Source organism: Chiloscyllium punctatum, chromosome 22 (assembly GCF_047496795.1).
Source record: "Chiloscyllium punctatum isolate Juve2018m chromosome 22, sChiPun1.3, whole genome shotgun sequence".
In the NCBI taxonomy this organism is placed as follows: domain Eukaryota; kingdom Metazoa; phylum Chordata; class Chondrichthyes; order Orectolobiformes; family Hemiscylliidae; genus Chiloscyllium; species Chiloscyllium punctatum.
The window spans coordinates 91839125-91857886 of record NC_092760.1 but is presented as its reverse complement, the minus strand read 5'-3'; the positions used below and the strand labels follow the sequence as shown (position 1 = coordinate 91857886).

The 18762-nt window shown below is 45.8% G+C and overlaps 1 protein-coding gene across 2 annotated transcripts in view; it reads left to right on the top strand.

The window, feature by feature from the left end:
• The window catches only part of LOC140493855 (SH3 and multiple ankyrin repeat domains protein 2-like), a 1358365-nt gene that overhangs the window by 1253700 nt on the left and 85903 nt on the right, over window positions 1-18762 (top strand). For both annotated transcript variants that reach the window (XM_072592836.1, XM_072592837.1), the window contains one exon: window positions 8985-9065. In XM_072592836.1, the coding sequence (XP_072448937.1) occupies window positions 8985-9065 (81 nt within the window). The remainder of the gene's footprint in view (window positions 1-8984; window positions 9066-18762) is intronic.

Genomic DNA, 18762 nt, shown 5'->3' with positions numbered 1-18762 from the left:
TATCCATGCCTCTCATTGCCTTGTACACCTCGATCAGGTTACCTAGCGGTGTTACTCGCGGTGTTGCTGCCTGAACTGCTGTTCTCTTCCAGCACCACTAATCCAGTATTTGGTTTTCAGCATCTGCAGTCATTGTTTTTACCTTCTCCCTCTTTATGGTCATTTAAGCGGGCATTGGACAAGCATATGGAGGTTATTGGGCTAGTGTAGGTTAGGTAGGCTTCGGTCGGCGCAACATTGAGGGCCGAAGGGCCTGTACTGCACTGTATTTTTCTATGTTCTATGTTCTATGTTCTATCTCTCTTCCTCCTTCTCTCCAGAGAGAGAAGTCCAAGCTTAATCAAGCTGTCTTCATAAGACAAGCCCTCCAGGCCAGGAAGCATCCTTGGAAACCTTCTTTGCACCCTCTCCAAAGCCTCTGTATCTTTCCTATAGTAGGGCGACCAGAACTGGACACAATATTCCAAGTGTGGTCTCACCAGGGACTTGTAGAGCTGCAGCAAACCTCGCCTCTCTTAAACTCAATCCCCCTGTTAATGAAAGCCAAGACACCATATGCTTTCTTAACAACCCTATCCACTTGGGTGGCAACTTTAAGGGATCTATGCACTTGAACACCCAGATCCCTCTGTTCCTCTAGATTGCCAAGAATCCTGTCTTTAATCCTATATTCAGCATTCGAGTTTGACCTTCCAAGATGCATCACTTTGCATTTATCCAGGTTGAACTCCATCTGCCATTTCTCAGCCCAGCTCTGCATCCTGTCTATGTCACACTGCAGCCTGCAATGCCCTCGATACTATCGACGACACCTCCAACCTTCGTGTCATCTGCAAATTTACTAACCCACCCCTCAATCTCCTCATCCAAGTCATTTATAAAAACTACAAAGAGCAGAGGCCCAAGAACAGAGCCCTGCGAGACCCCACTCAACACTGTCCTCCAGGCAGAATACTTTCCATCTACAACCACTCTCTGCCTTCTGTCAGCCAGCCAATTCTGAATCCAGATAGCCAAATCTCCCTGTATCCCATACTTCCTGACTTTATGAATGAGCCTACCATGGGGAACCCTATCAAATGCCTTGCTGAAGTCCATATACACCACACCCACTGCTCGACCTTCGTCGACCTGTCTTGTCACCTCCTCAAAGAACTCAATAAGATTTGTGAGGTATGACCTGCCCCTCACAAAGCCATGCTGACTGCCTTTAATCACACTATGCTTTTCCAAATAGTAGTAAATCCTATCCCTCAGAATTCTTTCCAAAACCTTGCTGACCACAGTTGTAAGACTGACTGCTCTGTAATTGCCAGGGATTTCCCTATATTCCTTCTTGAAAAGAGGAACAACATTCACCTCCCTCCAATCCTCCGGTATGATCCTGTAGAAAGTGAGGAAGCAACTGCCTTTCTCGCTTCCTCGAGCAACCTAGGAAGTATCTGGTCTGGCCCTGGGGACTTAACAACCTTAATGCTTGCCAAAATTTCCAGCACATCAACTTCGTCAATCTTGATCTGCTCAAGCCTATTTCCCAGCACCTCAAAGTTCTCATTCACAACAAGATCCCTTTCCTGAGTGAAAAACCAAAGCAAAGAACTCATTCAGAGCTTCCTCTATCGGCTCAGACTCCATGTACAAGATCCCTACGCTATCCCTGACTGTCCCCACCTTCTCCCTAATCCTTCCTGCCAAGCCTTTTTCATGCCCCCTCCTGGCTCTCCTCAGTCCATTTCTGAGCTCCTTTCTAGTAAGCCTGTAATCCTTTAAAGCTGTGCTAGATCCTTGCTTTCTCCACCTTATGTAAGCTGCCTTCTTCCTTTTGACAAGAAGCCCCTCTGTTTTCATCATCCAAGACTCCTTAATCTTACCCCTTCTTGTCTGTTTCAGAGGAACAAATTTGTGCATCACTGGCAACAACAGTCTATGCGCCCTTTCTGTGGAACAGTTGCCCCAGTCTGTAATTCCCAACTCCTGTCAGATAGCGTCATAATTTCTGACACCTGTCCTGGCCCATTGACGAGCACCAAATCCAAAATGGCCTCCCCCCTCGTCGGCCTGTCTACTGCTAGTAGGGGTCTGTAGACAACATCCAATTAGGTGGCTGCTCTCTTGCTGTTTCTAACTTTCCCCCATACTGACTCAGTAGACAAACCTTCCTCGACAAGCTTCATTTCTGTAGCTGTGTTGCACTCTCTCATTAGCAATGTTACACCCTCTCCTCTTTTTCTACCCTTTCTGTTCTTTTTAAATGTTCTAAACCCTGGAACAACTCTCAACCATTCCTGTCCCTGTGAAACTCACGTCTCTGTTATGGCCACAACATCATAAACCCGATGATAATATTGGTGCTGCTTCCCTCTCTTGGTCAGAATTGGAAATGTTTATTTATTTTGTTTCTAATCTCCACCCTGCTTTCACCTTCACCTGGTCCATCTCTGAGTCCTCCCTTTCCTCCCTTGGCATCTCTGTTTCCATTTCCGGGATAGACAGGCCACCAATATCCGTTATAAACCCGACTCCCACAGCTACCTGGACTATACATTCTCGCTCTCTGCTCCTGAAAAAGACTCCATTCCATTCTCCCAGTTCCTCCATCACTGTCACGCCTGTTCCATTGAGGCCAACATTAACAAAGAAGCCTCCAAAATATCTACCTTCTTCCTCAAACGAGGACTTTCCCAGCACAGTTGTTAACAGGGCCCTCAACTGAGGCCAACCCATCTCCTGCACTTACAACCGCACCCCCTCTCTTCCCTCCCACATCAGCCCCTTGTCCATAACCACCATCCCACCAGCATGCACATCCAGAAGATCTCCGGGGAATACCACAACAGACATATCCCCTCCGGTCTCGTGTCAGCCTTCCACAAGGACCGTTCCCTCTGGGACACCTTGGTTCACACGTTTATCACTCCCAACACCCCCCACAGCCCCATGAGGTGTAACTCCTGCCCATTCACTTCATCCCTCCTCAGTGTCCAAGAGCCCACTTCCCACTTTCTAGTCATCTGCATTTGCTGCTCACAATGTGGTTTCCTCTACATTGGGGAGACGAATCTTAGACAGGGTGACTGCTTTGCAGAACATCTACATTTTGTCCACAAAAAAAACACCCTGATCTTCCAATTGTGTGCTACTCTAACCCCCCACCCTGTTCCCCAGCCAACATCTCTGCCTCAGGCTTGCTGCAGTGCTCTAGTGAAGCTCAGTGCAAGCTGGAAGAACAGCACCTCATTTTCCTCTCTACAACCTCTGGACTCAATATCAAGTTCAACAATGTTAGAGCTTGAGGTACCTTCTCCCATGTCCTTACCCCAACCCTCAGGGTCTTGTCATCACTTAGTCTGCGATTACACACACCCATTGGTCACCATTAACAGTCCCCAATAGTAGCTGTGCACTATCTTAGGCTGACCATTATCCAATCCCTTGTCTGTCCAACGTTTCTACTCTTTCTTTGAGCTCTATCTCCATCTATTAGTTACTCCTTATCCCCTCCCTACCCTACCATCTGCATAAAATATAACTTTTTCCGAGCTATTGTGAGTTCTGAGGAAAGGTCACTGCACCCAAACGTTAACAGTGATCTCTCGCTCTCTCCATAGATCTTGCCAGACCTGCTGAGCTTTTTCAGCTATTTCAGGTTTTGTTTAGTATTTGCTGTTGAGTCACAATAAGTGCTATGTGGATACAGGAGCAAATAGTTGCACCAAGTCGTAGGCTTTATGGAGCAAGTGAAGGAGAGGAGACAGGTGGACTGACTGAGGGAAAACAAACGCCGAGTCTGGAAAGTGTGAAAATAGATAAGTCCCCTGGGCCAGATGGAATTTATTCTAGGATTCTCTGGGAAGCCAGGGAGGAAATTGCCGAGCCTTTGGCTTTGATCTTTATGTTGTCATTGTCTACAGATATAGCGCCTGAAGACTGGAGGATAGCAAATGTTCCCTTCAAGAAGGGGAGTAGTGACAGCCCTGGAAATTATAGACTTGTGAGCCTTACTTCGGTTGTGGGTAACGTGTTGGAAAGGGTTATAAGAGAGTGGATTTATAATCATCTGGAGAGGAATAAGTTGATTAGGAATAGTCAACACGGTTTTGTGAAGGATAGGTCGTGCCTCACAAACGTATTGAGTTCTATGAGAAGCTGACCAAACAGGTAGATGAGGGTAAAGTGGTTGAGGTGGTGTATATGGATTTCAGTAAGGAGTTTAATAAGATTCCCATAATAGGCTATTGCACAAAATACAGAGGCATGGGATTCAGGGTGATTTAGTGGTTTGGATCAGAAATTAGATTAGATTAGATTAATTACAGTGTGGAAACAGGCCCTTCGGCCCAACAAGTCCACACCGACCCACCACCCACCCATACATTTACCCCTTACCTAACACTACGGACAATTTAGCATGGCCAATTCACCTGACCTGCACATCTTTGGACTGTGGGAGGAAACCGGAGGACCCGGAGGAAACCCACGCAGACACGGGGAGAATGTGCAAACTCCACACAGTCAGTCGCCTGAGGCGGGAATTGAACCCAGGTCTCTGGCGCTGTGAAGCAGCAGTGCTAACCACTGTGCCACCCACTAGCTGAAAGAAGACAGAGGATGGTGGTTGATGGGAAATGTTCATCCTGGAGTTCAGTTACCAGTGGTGTTCCGCAAGGATCTGTTTTGGGGTCACTGTTGTTTGTCATTTTTATAAATGACCTGGATGAGGGCATAGAAAGATGGGTTAGTAAATTTGCAGATGACACTAAGATTGGTGGAGTTGTGGATAGTGACAAATGACATTGTAGGTTCCAGAAGGACATAGATAAGCTGGGCTGAGAGGTGGCAAATGGAGTTTAATGCGGAAACGTGTGATGTGATTCATTTTGGAAGGAGTAACAGGAATGTAGAGTACTGGGCTAATGGTAAGATTCTTGGTAGTGTAGATAAGCAGAGAGATCTCGGTGTCCATGTACAAAGATCCTTGAAAGTTGCCACCCAGGTTGATAGGGTTGTGTAGAAGGTATACAGTGTGTTAGCTGTTATTAATAGAGGGATTGAGTTTAGCAGCTGTACAAAACTCTGGTGCAGCCACATTTGGAATATTGCATACAGTTCTGGTCACCACATTATGGGAAGGGTGTGGAAGTTTTGGAAAGGGTTCAAAGGCAATTTACCAGGATGTTGCCTGATATGGAGGGAAGGTCTTATGAGGGAAGGCTAAGGAACTTTAGGCTGTTTTCATTAGAAGAAAGTTGAGAGGTGACTTAATCAAGACATATAAGATAATCAGAGGGTTAGATAGAGTGGACAGGGAAAGTTTTTTTCCTTGGATGGTGATGGCTAGTTCAAGGGGACATAGCTTTAAATTATGGGGTGATAGATATAGGACAGATGTTAGAGGTAGTTTCTTTACTCAGAGAGTAGCAGGAGCGTGGAACACACTGCCTCCAGTGTAGTAGACTCACCAACTTTAAGAGCATTTAAATGGTCATTGGATAGACATATGGATGAGAATGGAATAGTGTAGGATAGATGGGCTTCAGATTGGTTCCACAGGTCAGTGCAACATTGAGGGCCGAAGGGCCTGTACTGCACTGTAATGTTCTATGTTCCACTGGGACTTGTCAGCTGACTGTAATCCCATGAAGGGTGGAGTAACAGCTAGTGACAGTGCAGAAGAGACCAGCATAAAGGAGCAGAGGGATTGTTGAGAGTTGTGCAGCTGAAGGATGGAAGTGGTGGTGTTATTGAAGATGGGGAGGAGCAAGTCTCTGGAGGGAGTTGAAACCGCCAGAGAAATGTCAGAAATTGAGTTATAAAATCATGCAACCAACTGAATTCAAGGCTTGAAATGAACAAATCTAGCCCAGAAGTAACATTCTCTTTTCTCCAATGATCCCCTTTGCGAAATCTCTGAAATGTTCTCATCATGTGATTTTTACAAACAGCCAATTGAACACTGTCTTTGAAACCTTGAAATCCTTTGTGCTCCTTTTTCTGTGGAAGGGAGTCATTATTGTCCAGTTCACAGGTCTGTGTGGGCAGGTGCTCGGAAATCAAACACCCTGCATGTTGCTGCTAAGCAACATCAGTGAGGCTGTGAAAACTGTACACATTCTGATTGGGAGAAGGTTTTGAAAGGATACTGTCCAATGCCATTCTGAATGCCCACCCACAGTGAACTGTAATCAAATGGCTGTGTCTGGTGAGGGACGAATCACAGACAGTTTCTGTCTTGGAAAGTTGGCTGGAGTTTGATCATTTTCCAAAGAGAGAATTTTAAAATGCTGATTTCGATGAAATGCCCAGTTGCCTTCCATTGGCTGCCAATCAGGTTCAATGAGCACTGGCACAGATTGGAGCCATTTCAGTTTTCTCTTTTTTTTTCTCTTTCCCCAATCTTCAATTTCAACAACGCAGAAGTCTAAATGTTCCTTGAAACATTTCTTTTGCAGTCTGGTCTTTACACAGTTGTAGTGACCGTCAGATTAAAGCACCATCAGTTTTCTGTCTGTTTAATGACAGAGCTGCCCTTTGGCCTGGTGAGACTTGGCGACATTACTTTTTATGCTGGTCCCAACATTTAGGATCAGACCATTAATGATCTCTGTGTCACCTGTTAATTGATTACAAATGGTTTCAATAACCTTTAAAACAAGCATTGTGGGAACTGAATTCACAAGAAATGTTTTTGTGCTTATTTCTTTTGTGTCCATGTTTTCACGTGTCGGCTTTCAGAAGGCTCACTATAATGGACTGCCAATTGTTATTTAGATCCAATTTTCAGCCACACTGGTCTTAACTCTAAAAGGAACAGGAGGAGGCCATTCAGCCCCTCTAGCTCCTTTATCTTTTGAGAAGATCAATGCTGATCAAATTGTTGGACCAATTACTGATGCTTTAATCACTTATCTATCAAAAGGTGGTGGCTAACTCCATCTTGAATATTTTCAAAGGCCCAGCCTTCACTACGACCCAGAACAAGGGGTTCATAGCTTTAGGTGAGGGAGAACAGATTTAAAACAGAAAAGAGGAGAGATTTCTTCTGTGAAAGGGTCATGCATCTGAGGAACTGACTTTCCCAGAGTGTGGTAGATGCTGGGACTTTGATTGACGTTAATGAGGAGATGAGCAACTTTTTAATGAGTAATGGGTTAAGGGCTATGGACAGTGAGCAGGAAAGTGGAGTTGAGACTGAGATAAGATCAGCTGTGATCATATTCAATAGCACAGCAGGGGCTGAATGGCCTCCTGCAGTTTCCAGCTCTTATTCTATTGGCTAATAATCTCAGAGAAAATATTTCTCCTTATTTCAGCCTCATATGGCGGATATAGATTCCCCCCACACACCCCCCACAAGGTGTAACGTCCTCTCAGCATCTCCCCTGTCAAGCCCCATCAGTGGTCCCTGTGGGATCACCTCTTGGCATCGGTTAAACCTTCCTCATGATGCACATGTCACTCCTTAAGCAGATGTTTCATGGCCCATGCCCTGTTTGACCTTGAGGAAGGAGGTAACAGTCGATATGATGAGGGGGTCTCCCACACTGCGGTTAGTCAGGGACCTCGAGTTTACCAGGCACCACTCTTGGCGGGAATCTTAACCGGATTATCCCGCATGGAATTCAGCAGAGCAACCCAGGTGCGTGATGGGAATGGGTCACAGGTGAACATGTCAGCTTCCCTTGCCTTCGCCCCCATCCCACACCCCCAACCCCAGTTCTCACCCCCACAAACCCCACTCCCACCATCCCCCAAACCCATCCCCACCCCCACCAACCCCCACTCTCACTGTTCCCAACCCCCACCCCCACCGTCCCCCATCCCACACCCCCAACCTCAGTTTTCACCCCACAAATCCCACCAGCACTGTCCCCTACCCCCACTGTTCCCCACCCCCAACGTTCCCCACCCCCACCATCCCCCATCCTACCCCCCCAACCCTGTCATACCACCAACCCCCACCCCCCACCATCCCCCAGCCCTACCAACCCCCCACCCTGGCCAGACCACCATTACAAATATAAAATGAAAATGGTCAGCGAGAAGGGGATGCAACGGGAACCCTTTCCCCACCAATTATTACCGGGTTTGCGAGGTGACGTTGCCGAGATACTGAAAGAAATCTGGAGCTCGCTGCAATTAGCCCCAGCTCATTGAGCAGCCTCTGCGGGCAGAGAAACTGAAGAAACACAGCTGATCTAGGCACAGTGCTGGGGGACACGGTGGCCCAGTGCTGGGGGACACGGTGGCACAGTGCTGGGGGACACGGTGGCACAGTGGTTAGCACTGCTGCCTCACAGCGCCAGAGACCTGGGTTCAATTCCCACCTCAGGCGATTCTTTGTGTGGAGTTTGCACGTCCTCCCCATGTCTGCGTGGGTTTCCTCCGGGTGCTCCGGTTTCCTCCCACAGTCCAAAGATGTGCAGGTCAGGTGAATTGGCCATGCTAAATTGCCCGTAGTGTTAGGTAAGGGGTAGATGTAGATGTAGATGTAGGGGTATGAGTGGGTTGCGCTTCGGCGGGGCGGTGTGGACTTGTTGGGCCAAAGGGCCTGTTTCCATACTGTAAGTAATCTAATCTAATCTAATTTCCCACTGTCATCGGAAGATGTGTCAGATTTTCAGTAAACCTAAAGGGATGGAACATGAAGCAGTGAGGGAGATGTTGGAAATAGGATGGAAAGCGTGTGAGATTAAATAATGAAGAGGCAGATGATAGCAGGGAAATGAAGGTGGTAATGGAACAAACTGGGGTAGAATAGGTGTGAATAACCAGGACAGAATCATAAGCAGCTTTATGCTGGAAAAGGAATGACAGCAATGGTAATTATCTGAACTAACTCAACTCACTGATGAGACGAGAATATAGACGATAGGCCCTTTGTAGGAGATGAGCAAGCACTTGCTGACTCAGATGTGTATTTTGGAAGGAAACTAATGTGAAGATTATTTCTTTATTTTATCTTTTTCTTTAATTTCCCAAACAAGCCCCACCGCCTCCAAAGCGAGCACCGACCACTGCATTAACACTACGCTCCAAGTCTATGACCTCAGAACTTGAAGATCTCGGTAAGAAAACGACATTGAAACTGCATGCTTTGGTCTGTGGGTGCCCAGTGGAGGGACTGTGCTGTGTGCTCCGTTATAGTGAGTGATCAGTCTCTCAGGTGCTGCATGTATTGCCCTCGATGAGACCTGCTCGCTGCCCCTTGTTGTACCATCCAGTGTAAAACTCTGAATGGGATGCTCAGTTGGCAAAGGGGTGATCAAATATGTTTCAGATTGAAATCTGATAGCTGGACCAGTTGGGTTCTCTTCTGACTATCTTCCATCTCTCTCTCTCCTTTCTGCTCTCTCTCCTATTGTATTTTCGCTGTGACCAGTGGATAGAGGTAAGCTGACTTGTTCTGCACTGTGTACATTACACTTTCTTTAAAAAAAGTTATTTTCTAATCAAAAAGTTAATATTCCATTAATTATTCCAGTGGTATCCAAACTTACTGCATTATGTTCAGAAATGCACAAATGAGCCTTTAGCCTTGATCATGGGGTTAAGGTATTGGGTGTAACCATGAGGGGTATTGATACATTTACAGCCAGTTTGCCAATCAGAAACTGCTCTGTTAGTTGCTGAAGTAACGTGTAAGTGTTCCTGATGACTCTGAGCATTAGGAAGTGATTCCTCGCTGAGCCCCACTGTCCCCACCCAGACTCCTCACTAGCTGAGATCCCTTTTCCCAAGCTGCCTTGTTAATGAAGGTCTTCAGCAGGATGGCCACAAACCCCTGTTCCTAATCAGACTCAGCTCCGTGATGTCAGACTGTCACACACTTTGAAATATGACTTCTGAAAGAAAACACTGTCTAAACCTAGACTAAATACTGGAGCACTGGGTACTCGGTTCACACTACACAGTACAAATCCACACTGTGAGGAAGGGATGTTACACAAGACATGGAATGAGTAAAGACCGGTCTGGGTTGCAACCCCCTCCCCCCGGACGCACTGGTGTATTGCTGAGCTAGGCTGTTTAGCCAGGCTGTGTATTTGAAATGTTAACATGGTATCAAAGCAGAATGGTTCCAAGAAGAGTTGTATTCTGTTCAAGTATCTCCAATCTCCAATTGAGTTCAATCTCCTAGTTAACCAAGGAAAATTGTAAATGATGACCATGACATGCTTCCAAAGATGCAGTTCCCAGGTGTCAATAGCTGTGATGTTTGAAAGGGGAATCCTCTGCTTGTTCATCTCTGTTGGTGTTAATTGCATGCACCAAGTGACTGAGGGACCCCTCGGTGCTTTCTTTATGATGCTTGCTATTGTTTTACCATGAGACTGACCATCTTGCACAGTGTTCAGCAGAAAGTGCTACTGTCATTGTTGACTTTACACTCAGGGAGTGAATCTGTACAGGTCAGTCACTAACACTGTCACCATTCCTCCTCTCGTAAACTAAGAGGGGTTATTTGAGGCTATGCAATGGCCCTAATCCCAACATCATCACACAACATGGAGCAACAGTCCCAATTACCCAGATGTCTTGTTTATGGTGATGATGAATTTGACATTGGCCCTCCAAGGAGTTGGAAGGAGGGCAACAGCTGCTTAACCCAGCTCTCGATGCAGGTATACAGATGGTGAGGTTGGCATTGGGCAACATACCTGCTGATGAACCAATTGAGATCCTTGAGTGAACAATTAAAATGGTCCTTTGCTCCATCTGACCACTGTTGTGAAGGACCTAGTACCAACAGCAGCTCTGACCAAATGCCATGTTTCCCTGAATGAGCTGGTGTTGGTCAAGGAGGGGAATCAGTGCAGGGAGGGGGCAGTGCACTCTCTCTTGACCTGCCCTATCCCCACCCCCTCTTCCCAAACCACCATGGCCTGTCTGCTGGATCTGAAGCATTGACCCCAATCCTGATCTAACACTGCACACTACTGTCCCTTACTGTCCCAATGTACTGGAGGTTTAAAGAAGGTTGGGTGGATCCCAAAGTTCAGACGTCCCACATTAATGGCCAACTGATCCTGGAAGGGCAGCCAGTGTCCCCTTCATTGGGCATTGCCTCTCTCTTACCCCCCACCTCCCCCTGGTATATTAGCTGAGGATGGAGGAGTCATAGGGAATTCAATATCACATATTATTTGTCCCACTGAGAGAGTGAGCATTACTTCACAGTCACTTGCAAGTCTGCACTTCCGCAGTGACAACTTGAAAGGCATGATACACCGAATAGGCAATGTGAAGGCCATACGTTCCTGCTGAGAAGACAACACACATCGAGTCGCAGAGTCGCCCAGTCGCAGAGACGCCCAGTAGCAGAGTCACATACTCGTAGAGCCATAGAGTCACAGAGACATAGAGAGGTACAGCACAGACACAGACCCTTCAGTCCATACCAACCAGTTCTCCTGATTAAATCCAGTCCCACCTGCCAGCACCCAGCCCATATCCCTCCAAACCCTTCCTATTCATATACCCATCCAAATGCCTCTTAAATGTTGCAATTGTACCAGCCTCCACCATCTCCTCTGGCAGCTCATTCTATACACATACCACCCTCTGGTTGAAAGTTTCACCTCTTAGATCCCTTTTAAATCTTTCCCTCTCACTTTAAACCTCTAGTTCTGAACTCTCCCATCTTAGGGAAAAGACCTTGTCTATTTATCTTTAACCACACCCCTTATGATTTTATAAACCTCTATAAGGTCACCCCTCAGCCTCCAAAACTCCAGGGAAAACAGCCCCAACCTGTTCAGCCTCTCCCAATAGCTCAAATCCTCCAACCTTGGCAACATCCTTGTAAATCTTTTCTGAACCCTTTCAAGTTTCACAACATCTTTCTGATAGGAAGGAGACCAGAATTGCACACAATATTCCAACAGTGGCCTAACCAATGTCCTGTACAGCCGCAACATGACCTCCCAATTCCTGTACTCAATACTCTGACCAATAAAGGAAAGCATATCAAATGGAAAACCTTCTTCACTATCCTATCTACCTGTGACTCCACTTTCAAGGAGCTATGAACCTGCACTCCAAGGTCTCGTTGTTCAGCAACACTCCCTAGGAGCTTACCATTAAGTGTATAAGTCCTGCGAAAGTTTGCTTTCCCAAAATGCAGCACCTCGCATTTATCTGAATTAAACTCCATCTACCACTTCTCAGCCCATTGGCCTATCTGATCAAGATCCTGTTGTAATCTGAGCTAACCCTCTTCGCTGTCCACTACACCTCCAATTTTGGTGTCTTCAGCAAACTTACTAACTATCCCTCTTATTCTCGCAAAGAAATCATTTATATAAATGATGAAAAGTAGAGGACCCAGCACCGATCCTTGTGGCACTCCACTGGTCACAGGCCTCCAGTCTGAAAAACAACCCTCCACCACCACCCTCTGTCTTCTACCTTTGAGCCAGTTCTGTATCCAAATGGCTAGTTCTCCCTGTATTCCATGAGATCTAACCTTGCGAATCAGACTCCCTTGGGGAACCTTGTCAAACGCCTTACTGAAGTCCATATAGATCACATCTACTGCTCTGCCCTCATCAATCTTCTTTGTTACTTCTTCAAAAAACTCTATCAAGTTTGTGAGACATGATTTCCCACGCACAAAGCCATGTTGACTATCCCGAATCAGTCCTTATCTTTCCAAATACATGTACATCCTGTCCCTCAGGATTCCCTCCAACAACTTCCCCACCACTGAGGTCAGGCTCACTGGTCTATAGTTCCCTGGCTTGTCCTTACCGCCCTTCTTAATCAGTAGCACCACGTTAGCCAACCTCCAGTCTTCTGGCACCTCACCTGTGACAATCGATGATACAAATATCTCAACAAGGGGCCCAGCAATCACTTCTCTCGCTTCCCACAGAGTTCTAGGATACACCTGATCAGATCCCAGGAATTTATCCACTTTTTGGGGTATTGGGGGCAAAGTACTAACTTGGATTGAAAGTTGGTTGGCTGATAGCAAACAAAGAGTAGTGATAAACGGCTCCATTTCAGAATGGCAGGCAGTGACCAGTGGGGTACCGCAGGGATCAGTACTGGGACCACAGCTTTTTACAATATATGTAAATGATATAGAAGATGGTATCAGCAATAACATTAGCAAATTTGCTGATGATACTAAGCTCGGTGGCAGGGTGAAATGTGATGAGGATGTTAGGAGATTACAGGGTGACCTGGACAAGTTAGGTGAGTGGGCAGATGCATGGCAGATGCAGTTTAATGTGGATAAATGTATGGTTATCCACTTTGGTGGCAAGAACAGGAAGGCAGATTACTACCTAAATGGAATCAATTTAGGTAAAGGGGCAGTACAAAGAGATCTGGGTGTCCTTGTACACCAGTCAATGAAGGTAAGCATGCAGGTACAGCAGGTAGGGAAGAAGGCTAATAGCATGCTTGCCTTCAGAACAAGAGGGATTGAGTATAGAAGCAAAGAGGTTCTTCTGCAGCTGTACAGGGCCCTGGTGAGACCACAGCTGGAGTATTGTGTGCAGTTCTGGTCTCCAAATTTGAGGAAAGACATTCTGGCTATTGAGGGAGTGCAGTGTAGGTTCACAAGGTCAATTCCTGGAATGGCGGGATTACCTTACGCTGAAAGACTGGAGCGACTGGGCTTGTATACCCTTGAGTTTAGAAGACTGAGAGGGGATCTGATTGAGACATATAAGATTATTAAAGGATTGGACACTCTGGAGGCGGGAGACATGTTTCCACTGATGGGTGAGTGCCGAACCAGAGGACACAGCTTAAAAATATGGGGTAGACCATTTAGGACAGAGATGAGGAGAAACTTCTTCACCCAGAGAGTGGTGGCTGTGTGGAATGCTCTGCCCCAGAGGGCAGTGGAGGCCCAGTCTCTGGATTCATTTAAGAAAGAGTTAGATAGAGCTCTCAAGGATAGTGGAATCAAGGGTTATGGAGATAAGGCAGGAACAGGATACTGATTAAGGATGATCAGCCATGATCATATTGAATGGTGGTGCAGGCTCGAAGGGCAGAATGGCCTACTCCTGCACCTATTGTCTATTGTCTATTCTATGCATTTTAAGATCCAGCACTTACTCCTCTGTAATTTGGACATTTTGCAAGATGTCACCATCTATTTCCCTCCAGTCTATATCTTCCATGTCCTTTTCCACAGTAAATACGGATGCAAAATACTCATTTAGCATCTCCTGCGGCTCCACACAAAGGCCGCCTTGCTGATCTTTGAGGGGTCCTATTCTCTCCCTAGTTACCCTTTTGTCTTCAATGTATTTGTAAAAACCCTTTGCATTCTCCTTAACTCTATTTGCCAAACCTATCGCATGTCCCCATTTTGCCATCCTTATTTTCCTCTTAAGTATACTCCTACTGCCTTTAAACTCTTCTAAGGATTCACTCGATCTATCCTGTCTTGACCTGACATATGGGTTTAGGTCAGAGTGGTGCTGGAAAAGCACAGCAGGTCAGGCAGCCTCTGAGGAGCAGGAAAATCGATGTTTCGGGCAAAAGCCCTTCATCAGGAATAGAGGCAGGAAGCCTCCAGGGTGGGGAGATAAATGGGGGGGGGGGGAGGGGTGGGGTGGGGGGGGGGGGTAGCTGGGAAGAAAGTAGCAAAGAGTACACTAGGTGAATGGGGGTGGGGATGGAGGTGATAGGTCAGAGAGGAGGGTGGAGGGGACAGGTGGGAAGGGAGATTGGCAGGTACCTGATCGATCTATACCTGACATAGGCTTCCTTCTTTTTCTTAACCAAACCCTCAATTTCTTTAGTCATCCAGCATTCCCTTTACCTACCAGCCTTCCCTTCACCCTGACAGGAATATACTTTCTCTGGATTCTTGTTATCTCATTTCTGAAGGCTTCCCATTTTCCAGCCATCTCTTCACCTGCGAACATCTGCCTCCAATCAGCTTTCGAAAGTTCTTGCCTAATACCATCAAAATTGGCCTTTCTCCAATTTAGAAAGTCAACTTTTAGATCTGGTCTATCCTTTTCCATCACTATTTTAAATCTAATGGAATTGTGGTCGCTGGCCCCAAAGTGCTCCGCCACTGACACCTCAGTCACCTACCCTGCCTTATTGAACATAGAACATAGAACATTACAGTGCAGTACAGGCCCTTCGGCCCTCGATGTTGCGCCGACCTGTCATACCAACCTGAAGCCCATCTAACCTACACTATTCCATGTACGTCCATATGCTTGTCCAATGACGACTTAAATGTACTTAAAGTTGGCGAATCTACTACCATTGCAGGCAAAGCATTCCATACCCTTACTACTCTCTGAGTAAAGAAACTACCTCGGACATCTGTTCTATATCTATCACCCCTCAATTTAAAGCTATCCCCCCATGTCCTCGCCATCACCATACTTGGAAAAGGCTCTCCCTGTCCACCCTATCTAACCCTCTGATTATCTTATATGTCTCTATTAAGTCACCTCTCAACCTTCTTCTCTCCAGTGAAAACAGCCTCAAGTCCCTCAGCCTTTCCACATAAGACCTTCCCTCAATACCAGGCAACATCCGAGTAAATCTCCTCTGCACCCTTTCCAAAGCTTCCACATCCTTCTTATAATGCGGTGACCAGAACTGTACACAATACTCCAAGTGCAGCCACACCCAGAGTTTTGTACAGCTGCAGCATAACCTCATGGTTCCGGAACTCGATCCCTCTATTAATAAAAGCTAAAACATTGTATGCCTCCTTAACAACCCTGTCAACCTGGGTGGCAACTTTCAAGGATCTGTGTACCTGGACACCGAGATCTCTCTGCTCATCTACACTACCAAGAATCTTACCATTAGCCCAGTACTTTGCATTCTGGTTACTCCGACCAAAGTGAACCACCTCACACCTGTCAGCATTAATCTCCATTTGCCACCTCTCAGCCCAGCTCTGCAGCTTATCTATGTCTCTCTGTAACCTACAACATCCTTCGTCATTATCCACGACTCCACTAACCTTAGTGTCATCTGCAAATTTACTAACCCACCTTTCTACACCCACATCCAGGTCGTTTATAAAAATGACGAACAGCAGTGGACCCAACACTGACCCTTGCGGTACACCACTGGTAACTGGACTCCAGGATGAACATATCCCATCAACCACCACCCTCTGTCTTCTTTCAGCAAGCCAATTACTGATCCAAACTGCTATATCTCCCACAATCCCATTCCTCTGCATTTTGTATAATAGCATACTGTGGGGAACCTTTTGGTCAAGAGTAGGTCAAGTTTTGCATCTTCTCTAGTTGGTACATCCACATACTGAATCAGAAAATTGTCTTGTACACACTTAATAAATTCCTCTCCATCTAAACCCTTAACACTATGGCAGTCCCAGTCTATGTTTGGAAAGTTAACATCCCCTACCATAACTACCCTATTATTCTTACAGATAGCTGAGATCTCCTTCCAAGTTTGTTTCTCAATTTCCCTCTGACTATTGGGGTTCTATAATACAATTCCAATAAGGTGATCATCCCTTTCTTATTTCTCAGTTCCACCCAAATAACTTCCCTGGATGTATTTCCGGGAATATCCTCCCTCAGCACAGCTGTAATGCTATCCCTTATCAAAAACACCACTCTCCCTCCTCTCTTGCCTCCCTTTCTATCCTTCCTATACTATTTGTATCCTGGAACATTAAGCTCCCAGTCCTGCCCATCCCTGAGCCATGTTTCTGTAATTGCTATGATATCCCAGTCCCATGTTCCTAACCATGCCCTGAGTTCATCTGCCTTCCCTGTTAGGCCCCTTACATTGAAATAAGTGCAATTTAATTTATCAGTCCTACCTTGTTCTCTGTTTTGTCCCTGCCTGCCCTGACTGTTCGATTTGCTTCTGTCTCAACTGGACCAGTCTCAGATTGATCTCTTTCCTCATTATCTCCCTGGGTCCTCCATTTTCCAAAACAGTATAATTGTTTGAAATGGAGATCGCTACAGAAGACTCCTGCACTACCTGCCTACCTCTCTTACCTTTCCTGGAGTTAACCCATCTATGTGACTGTATCTGGCACTTCCCCCCCCCCCCCCTTCCTATAACTGCCATCCGTCACATTCTGTTGCTGTTACAAATTCCTCATTGCCTCTAACTGTCTCTCCAACCAATCCATATGATCTGATAGGGTCCGCAACCAACAGCGTTTATTGCAGATATAATCCTCAATAAGCCGTAAACTCTCCCTGAACTCCCACATCCAACAAGAAGAGTATATCTCTCTACTAAGGGCCATTTTTGCTTCTTTCAATCTACAGACCCAGAAAATAGCACTGTCTTATTCTTCTACGAAACACTGTTCCTGGTTAAATTTATACTTATGGCTTATATTTTAAGTTTAATCAAGAGACATAGCTCAATAAAACATATAATCAGGAAAGAACCCACTCTACTCACCACTGCTGACTTATTTTAAGGCTTTGCTTAAAATCCACTTATCTGTCTCTGTGCTGTGACCTCTCCAAACAGGTTCCTCCAAGATCAGTTGTGAATTTCACTGTTTTTTAATTTTCCCAGATGCACTCCGATGTCCAGCGATACATGAATTCACAGCAAAGGCAGCAACTGCTAACTCTGTTAGTTAGCAATATGGGTTTCCTTCTCCCTGTCTCTCTCTCTCTCGCTATCTCTCTCTCTCTCTCTCTCTCTCTCTCCTGCACTTACCTCACCATGTGTTTCCTTTGTCTGTTCTTCTCCCTTTTAAAAGTGCTGTTGTTCAGATGTTTTTTTCCTCCAAAGTTCCAAAACAATGCAACAGCATATAAAACAGTAATTGCTGCTCCTGGGATTCGAGGAAATCACCTCCAGCGCCTAAAATACCTCAAAATAAGGACAGCTGTTACAGCTAGAATTTTTTCCCATTCTCCATCTTGGATTACCCAGCATTCCCTCTCAGCCTTTGTCTCTCCAAGGAGAACAGTCCCAACTTCTTCAATCTATCCTGATCACTGATGTTTCTCATTCCTGAATGCAAGGAATACGTTGCCAGCGATGGTGGTGGAAGCAGAGTCATTAGGGGCATTTAAGTGACTGCTGGACATGCACAGGGATAGCAGTGAGTTGAGGGGTGTGTGGGTTAAGTTATTTTGTTTTACATTAGGATTAACCCTCAGCACAACATCATGGGCCAAAGGGCCTGTTCTGTGCTGTACTTTTCTATGAACCATTCCCGTAAATCGTCCCCACTCTCTCTCTTCACATCTTCCCTGTAATGTGCCCTGGACTGTACACAATCTGACAAGTGTATTGTACAAGATTGTCATCACTTCCTTGCTCTTGTACCTTATTATGCCTCTAATACTAAAACCAAGGATACTGTATCATTTATTTACCATGCTCTCAAACTGTCCTCCATCTTCAAAGATCTGTATATTCATACACCCAGCTCCCACCACTCATGTGCCCTGTTTAAAATGGGACCTGCTATATTGTATTGTCTTTCAATGTGATTCTGACTAAAATGTATCACCTCTCGCTTTTCTGCATTGAAACCCCCTCTGCCACCTACCTCTCCTTTTGAATTCCACACTGTCATCCTCACAGTTCACAATTCTTCCAAGTTTCATGTCATCTGCAAACTTTGAAATTGATCCAGCATACCAAGATCCAGATCACAAAGATATATCCGAAATGCAAGGGTCACTATACCAACCCCTAGGGAAATCCACGACAAATCGTCCTCTAACCTGAACACTATCTATTGTCCATTACACTCTGTTTTTGATGACTCAGCTAATCTTGTATCCACATTGTTCC